The following is an 8,197-nucleotide window of genomic DNA, read 5'->3' on the forward strand; positions in this document are numbered from 1 at the left end:
GCCAGATCCATTTGTCATGCCAGTCTCCAGCTGGGGACTAAAATGTCATTGTTTATTCATGGTCCAATCCAAACGTGGCAAAGACGGCATCATCAATTTTATTCTGCCTGGTAATGACTTTGTTTAAAAAAAAGTTACAGTTCAGACGCCGTCAGCTCTTCTCACGTCTCGTAGACGTAGTTTGTAGGTGAAGTCCTCGTCCTCTCTTGGACAGACAAAAATTGGTTCACACAATTTAATGACAGACAATAACTCAACATATGAGTAAGTACATTATTACTGTACACGCCATAGTAACAAAAGAAAACAACTCCTTGCAAGAAATAAGAGCTGAAACGAGTTTGTTCATTCCCACCATTTTTTCTTGAGCAAAATTGCATTTTGAGGATTCGACAATAAGATAATAATCATATTAACTTTTGGGGTTGACTGTTGGTTGGACAAAGAAAGCTATTTAATGAAAGTAGGCTCAACTGATAAATGGCCAGTGTCAATTTTGCTGATACGTTACTTTTACTTGAGTAGAATTTGAAATGCTTTTTTTTTTCTATTACTGGAGTATTTCTCATTTTTGTATGGTACTTTTATTTAAAGCCCCAGTGTGTAATTTTTGTAATTTTCTGGCGGCATCTGGCGGTAAAGTTGCAAACACAACCTACCGAGAACCCGACAGGGGACACTTTATGGTGGCGCACCGCTGATTCCATATCCGGTTATCGGCAGCATCTGAAAATTCAACGCTATAAATTCACCGTTTTGTGCAACAACTGTATTCAACACAACTTTTTTTTATTTAACCAATTCGTTTGGTAAGTTGACGAAAAAAACATTGTGATTTTACATATATGAACACATAGATATGGACAATATATTCAATTTCTGTGAATAAGTTATTCTTAATATTACACACTGTAGCTTTAATGTCAGCAATGTTCTGATCTTTGAGTGTGTTGGAAAAGTCCCACCCTTCGCCCAGAGGCATTCTGGTCCGTAGCCACGGTAACAGTGGCATCGGTTCTGCCACACTGTGCCAATCTGAGGCAAACGATGACATCGACATTTTATGATTAAAAAAGGCAGAAATATGAACGAGATTTCCGAGGAGCAGGAGATCACTCTCTTTGCTATTTGATGGGACTTGTAGTTTCAGTAAGACTTAAAAGGTAATTGTGAAAAGGTTTCATTTTTCAATAGCGAGCGATGGAATGATACTGATTTTTTTATTTCATTTCAAGGAAACTCATGGAAAAATACTGAATGACACATCTGAATTACAGGAGTGAGTCCATAACAGATGTGAAGTCATCACTTTGGATGGAAGGAGCTGCCATGTCTCTGCTGCTCCGGCTTTGACCTCTCGTCCTCTCGTGTGTGACCCCTGACTGACTTTATGGACGTAGCAAATGCGTCTTTAGTGATTTGCTCAATTTTTTTTCTGCCTCATGTTTCGGTTGGTTCGAGGTTTTGCTCTGAGTTCATGTGCAGCGCTGCTCTTCTTTTGTCTTCAGCTATAACTGCTGTTTGTCAGGACGATTCTATAATTCATCCAGTTCTGTCGACGAGAAGGAAATTGCAGCTGCACATTTTGAAGCCGCCCTAATGTAAAATGTTAACCACAGTTATAGTATAATTCTCCCTGCTGTTACCTCCTTCTCCCTCCCTCCCTCCCTCCCTCCGGCTGGTGTCATGTGAAGTGAATAAGTGAAAGTACAGTAACTCTCAGGTGAACAGCAGCTCCCTCTTCCTCTTCCTCTTCCCCTCTCCTCTTCCTCTCAGAGCTGCAGCTGCTGATGCTGCTGCTGCTGCTGCTGCCGCCGCCGCCAGAGCAAAGCTCACGACTCAGCAGCGACCAGAATAAACCCGACCGACCGCCTGACGTCCGGACGCGGACGGTGCGCGCGCGTCGGGAGGAAACTCCGGACACTCGAGCTGAAAAGCGTCACGAGAGGACTTTCCTCTTGGCGACGTGCGGGACGGACTCGTGCCTCGCGGGACTCCGGGGATTCGACCAGTGCGTTCGCAGGCGGGATGGAGAGGCTGCGCGGCGGCAGCGTGGCGCGGTGCTGACGGACCGGATGGAGCCTCTGCGGTTTTCACGCCCTCCCTCGTGAAACACGTTACTTTTGCTCCGGATTCCCACTCGTCTGACTTTTTGTTGTTGTCTAGAAAGATCAACGCCAGAGACGTTTGTCCGCGCGCGTGAGAGATGGGGCGGCTGCTCGTGCCGCACCGGTCCGGCAGGACGGTGACACTTTGTGCCACAGGTGAATGAGCGTTTCTCCTCTTTCCCTCGAGTGTTATTTTTCAACCTGATCCGAGCTCGTCGCGCACTCGACGATGGACCTGAAGGTGGACGCGGAGGAGATGGACTCGCACCGACCTCCCCCTCCTCCGCCGCCGCCCGTCGAAGTTTTCGCGCGCGCCTCGACGCTGCACGGCATCGCGCACATCTTCACGTACGAGCGCGCGTGCGTCAAGCGCAGCCTGTGGGCGCTGCTCTTCCTGGGCTCGCTCGCCCTCCTGCTGTACGTGTGCGTGGACCGCGTCCACTTCTACCTGGAGTACCCGCACGTCACCCGCCTGGACGAGGTCACGACCCCGACCATGACGTTCCCCGCGGTCACGTTCTGCAACCTGAACGCGTTCCGCTTCAGCCGCGTGACGCGCAACGACCTGTACCACGCGGGCGAGCTGCTGGCACTGCTCAACCAGAGGTACAGAACCTTACGAATACACTATTATCATTATTATAATAACTAGTGTTATTATGATAACTATTATCATTATTATTACTATTATCATTATCATTATTATAATAACTAGTATTATTATTATAACTATTATCATTATTATTATGATAATAACTATTATCATTATTATTACTATTATCATTATCATTATTATAAAAACTATTATCATTATTATTACTATTATCATTATCATTATTATAATAACTATTATTATTATTATTATTACTATTATCATTATCATTATTATAATAACTTTTATTATGATTATTATTATTCACTCAGTCACATTCAACACGTGTCAATGCTCAGGATGAAGGACTGGAGCTTTTCTGCATTTGTCTTTTATTACCCGCACCTTCTGATGTGTAATCAATCCTTGTCCTTCATCACTGTAATTTAATACGTTTAATATCCAGTAGTTAGTGGATTGAATGTATAACTGGATTTAATTACTGCACTCCAGTATTTCTGGTATTTGATGCCATGAGGTCATACGTCTGCCCAGAGGGAAATATTAGTTATGTAGTGGTAAATATAGTTACTCGTTACTTTGTAGATTCATATTTTGTGTTTAAACATTTTTTAATATTGAGAGTGGAGTCGGTATGCGCAAAGCAAGAATATAAATATGAGAATTAATAGTTGGGTATAAAAATGCGACATTTAGATAGTTGGTAAATATCCAAAACTAATACAGAAACCATTATCATTTTAAGACTGTGGAGAATAAATGAGTACAATAAATAGAGATAGACATGTTTTAAATATAAAAACCTACAATGATCTAATGAAATATGGTTTATTATTGTAGATCAAAAATATATCTGATATACAGTATATATATATATATATTTTTTTATATATATAATTGGTTCCAGGTTGACCCACAGTAAAATGCTGCTCACACATGAATCAGTGAAAAACACTCGCAGGGGCCAATTTGTTTCATATTGATAACTGACACTTTGATACTGTACAGTGAAGCAGGACGTGATACTGTAAACGCTCAGGGAGGAAGAGACGGAGGGAGTCTGCTTCCTTTTGGATCTCAGCTGAAATGGCAGAGGCTCTGCGTATTCTGTCATTTGTACTTTAAAATTCATGTCTCTGAAACTTTCAGCAAAGTCATATGAAAAAAAGAAATCACCCCTGCCTATTAAATCCACTTGTTTTGTTTTTTGAAATCTGTTGAGGAAACAGAGAGAGAAGACTTTGAGTTTAGGATGAAGAGGGTGTTGACCTGTGTGTGTGTGTGTGTGTGTGTGTGTGTGTGTGTGTGTGTGTGTGTATGCGTACGCGTGCGTGCGTGCGTGCGTGCGTGCGTGTGTGTGTGTGTGTATGTGTGTGTGTGTGTATGTGTGTGTGTGTGTGTGTGTGTGTGCGTGCGCGCGTGTGTGTGTGTGTGTGTGTGTGTCCGTGTGTGTATGTGTGTGTGTGTGTGTGTGTGTCCGTGTGCGTGTGTGTGTGTGTGTGTCCGTGTGTGTGTGTGTGTGTGTCCGTGTGCGTGTGTGTGTGTGTGTGTGTGTGTGTGTGTGTGTGTGTGTGCGTGTGTGTGAGAACATTAAAGAGTAAAAAGCTCAGAGCTCAGCTGACAGACTGTCAGTTGAGTGAATCGAGGACAGGACTCAGATCACAGTGTAACAAGCCTCCGCTGGTTTTTTTACTTATGACCCTAAATCTTTGATGAAGATCCCAGACTCATCACTAAAATTTGATTTTTTATTTCTTTTATTTTCTCTCCCTGTGACAGTGGTGTTGACAGATAATCAACACTCGCCATCTGGCACATGAATACATTTACTATATACTCTCATATTTCCGGGACGACTTTCCTGAGTTTGAAAACTTCCCCTTTTCCTCCACGTTCTCTGAACTAGGTCTGGTGCTCATTATCCCTCCTCCCTCGGCGAGGCGAGGACACGACACACTCGGCTGTTAGAGCCCCGGCCAGAGGTGTATATGAAAGCGCTCGTGGCATTGAAAATCCATTTGAGACTATATTCTTGGTGTTTGGAGTCACTGGTCTGGGGAAATGTCTCGTGGCCTGATATTTCGGCTGAAGCCGCGGTCGATGGCGTCGGCTGGAGCTTGTGGGATTTTATCTCCTATTAATGACTTCTTGGCAGGTTTGTCCACTACACAAACATTGGGGAGCGAAAAAAACGCCTCTTCTCAATTAACTTCCATCGATTAAACCGCCCCTGTCTCGGCTTTGACCTCAGTGGAGCTGAGCCTGAACTTAATGCCACAAAAGACAAAATCTATGAACACATCTTTTACCTGATTCAGGCTTGTCAGGGTTTCCAAGGTTACCTTCCGTGAGGTGGAGCAAGCCAAAACTACAGTCTTTGAAAATCATGTGCATTAGCTTCTAAACGTTAATTACCCAAATAGGCCACATGGTGGCACTGTAATTAAGGCCCCAAATATTCATTTTGGAAAGACCACGCCCCCTCACACTGTGCCTCCGATTGACTTGAAAGTGGCCACATACGTCATGTTCAATGTACTCGACGAAAAGCCTCTAAGACTGCTAACGTCGCGGTGACGTAAAACAATTTTTTTCGCTAATTAGCAAAATCTGAAAAACAGTAATATGAGTAGAACTTTTGAAATTTTGACTTTTTCAACGCCAAATTTGGTAATGCCACCTTAAAGTATTAAAATACACATTTCTATCATAAATGAACGAGATCGGTCAAAGAACATGGCCGCTACTAGCCGGCATGTCTTTGCAAAGGGGCGGGGCTGAGAGGAGTATTAGCTACAAGTCATTAACCATTTGTCCAATCATCACAAATCTTGGTACATAACTTACAGCTGTGATTAGCTGCAGTTCTACTTGGACCATTTTGTTACCAACCTATAGGGGGCGCCACAAAATACCACAAAAGGTGTATCTTAACAGAATTCAACCAAAATTTGGTGTGCATGCTCCAGCGGCAAGTATCGATCATAATTTCAAGCGCCATCTTGATTCGTTAAAATGGGCGTGGCCTATAAACATATATGCTAATATCTCAAGAGGCCTTTGACGTATCATGACCAAACTCACTGGCGACCTCTCGCGCCATCTGTTGAACAAACCCACCGAGTTTGGTTTGAACCTTCCAATCGCCACTTGCAGCTATATTTATTACTGATTTGATGTTTGAAAGGTAAATTACCCTTTTTTTACCCTCATGAGAATTTCTGACAACGCCTTCTTTTATAAGACATGTAATAGTGTAATGTGTCACTGCGATGTTGTAGTTATGTTGTGCGTTACCAGTAAATGGTTTAAAACCACATTAAGGTGCTGAATTCCATCCTTATTCGTGTAACGTAGGACACACATGGGGTGTATTTAGCGCCAAAGATCAATAAAAGACCACATTCCTGCAACAGTAGCTTCATTCGTATGAGAAATTTTCAACAGGCCTTTTCATTTGAGGCAGTGTTTAAAAAAAACACAGAGCAGTCTGCTCTTTGGTGAGTCCATTAAAATTCTGACATTTTTAATAATAGCCCAGCGGGAGATCACAGCGAGGCTGGAGAGCAGGAACATTTACCGCTGCTCGGCTCTCTCCCTGTTTAATACGAGGCAGCGTGGTCAGATTTTTGCGAGCTCCATTAAATAAAGAGGACATTCTTTTCCCGGTGCCGGCGATAATAACGCAGCGTGTGATGTGGCTTGACCGGCTCGGTCGCTCACAGGCCGTTTATTCTCAGTGTGGTGATAAAAAAAAAAGAAATATCACAGAAAATGCGAGTGCAATGCCAAGCCCATCAATAACCTGGTCATATCTGGGGACACGGCTGTTGATGATGATTAGAAGAAAAATATTCAATGAGAAGTTCTACAGTTATTGATGAGGATTATGATGACGTGGACGAAACAGGAGGAGAAACTCATGTAATCGAACGATCTGAGAAGGTCAGAACATCGAATCGATGCCACTGCGATCCAGGATTTACTGACCTTTGCATCTCCAGACGCGATATACAGCAGATCAGATATGAATGATAACACATGTCGAATATAAAACATGCAGGTACTTGTAAAGAATCTGTGGTGTGTACGTCACCACGTGAAACGTGGAGGGATGCCCAACAGTTATTGCTCGACAAACCCTCCAATCATTGTTGTAATTCTCGTAAACATAAGATAATTGTGGCACCAGAGAAAAATAATCATTAATGTCATAATAATACGTCACCTGGGAATCATGTACAGTATTTACTGTGACAATACAGCCAGTAGATGTTGAGTTATTCCACTGGATGAAGGAAAAAGCCTTGAAATCACCGTCTGGATGTCGTATCAACACAAATACAAACAGGAGCTGAAGAACAGTGTGGCCTGGAGCTGCCGCATCCAAACGGACGACCGGGATCATGAGCTCTTTTACTGAGTTTATTATGTACTGTGACAATGAAGTGTTTCACTCTGTGACTGGGATCACTCCTGAAAACCGCCCTGCACATGTTTGCTCTCCGTTTTCATGCATCAGAGTCGTCTCTTTTTAAAATTCTACTTGAAGCTAAAGGCTGAAATTCACTTGATGAGAGTGAAGACTGTTCCAAGGAAAAATGAACCGATCCAAAACCAAAGGCGCCGGAGCGCAAATTTGCATTCACGCTGTTTTTCTTCTGTCTGTCCGTCGGCGCAGGTATGAGATCCGGGACGTCCACCTGGTGGAGGAGAGCGTCCTGGAGAGCCTGAAGGTCCGAGCCGACTTCCACAACTTCAAGCCGCGGCCGTTCAACATGCGCGAGTTCCACGACCGCACGGGCCACGACATCGCCGACATGCTGCTCTCGTGCCACTTCCACGGCGCCGAGTGCCGCGCGGAGGACTTCAGAGTGGTGAGCGCATCGCGACGGGTGCTAAGATGTTCAGATTCAAGGCACGCGCGCGATTTCCAATGTCGGTATGAAATGGCGAGAGTTCTGCTGGAGGTTTGGACTCGCTCCGGTCGTTTGGTGATCTGAGTCTTTTTTGCTCGTCTCTCGTGCAGATAGTGACGTGAACTTTGTCACCGGCCAATAGGCGAGCTCTCTCCAGAAGCAAACAGGAAGCAGAAAAGGCGCGTAGGGAGGAACACATGCAAACCAACCAGGCTCCGCCCCCGCATTCAGCTGGTTCTTCTCCGTCGTTCGACAACGTCTCTTCCCGTAAACTCCACCAGGAGCATGACGGGAAATAATCTAAAAAGAGGAGACCTAGTCGCAGTCTTGCAAATAGGGACCCTGCGAGATCCTCAAAGTCGCCTCGCGTCGGGGAAACGAGAGTTGCAAGCGAGACGGCGGCAATCTGGCTTTTTGTGACGTTCCATTTTTTAGATCTTCATAAAAGCATTTTCATTGTGAAACATCTGAACGAGTGCAGACGGACATGTGGACACTTGACACTTCCACTTCATGTCCTCACGCCGGGGGGGGGGGGGGGGGGTGTCTTGAATCTG

At 44.3% G+C, this 8,197-nt stretch overlaps 1 protein-coding gene across 2 annotated transcripts in view; it reads left to right on the forward strand.

The window, feature by feature from the left end:
• The first annotated feature begins 1,745 nt into the window (after window positions 1–1,745).
• The window catches only part of LOC118316425 (acid-sensing ion channel 1-like), a 36,580-nt gene continuing 30,128 nt past the window's right edge, over window positions 1,746–8,197 (forward strand). Inside the window, exons 1-2 of one of the 2 annotated variants that reach the window (XM_035644232.2) lie at window positions 1,746–2,714; window positions 7,403–7,598. In XM_035644232.2, coding sequence (XP_035500125.1) covers window positions 2,338–2,714; window positions 7,403–7,598 — 573 coding nt within the window. In that variant the 5' untranslated portion in view covers window positions 1,746–2,337. The remainder of the gene's footprint in view (window positions 2,715–7,402; window positions 7,599–8,197) is intronic. The other variant, XM_035644231.2, reaches the window with a different exon arrangement.

The sequence above is a fragment of the Scophthalmus maximus genome, chromosome 3 (genome assembly GCF_022379125.1).
Source record: "Scophthalmus maximus strain ysfricsl-2021 chromosome 3, ASM2237912v1, whole genome shotgun sequence".
Classification (NCBI taxonomy): Eukaryota; Metazoa; Chordata; class Actinopteri; order Pleuronectiformes; family Scophthalmidae; genus Scophthalmus; species Scophthalmus maximus.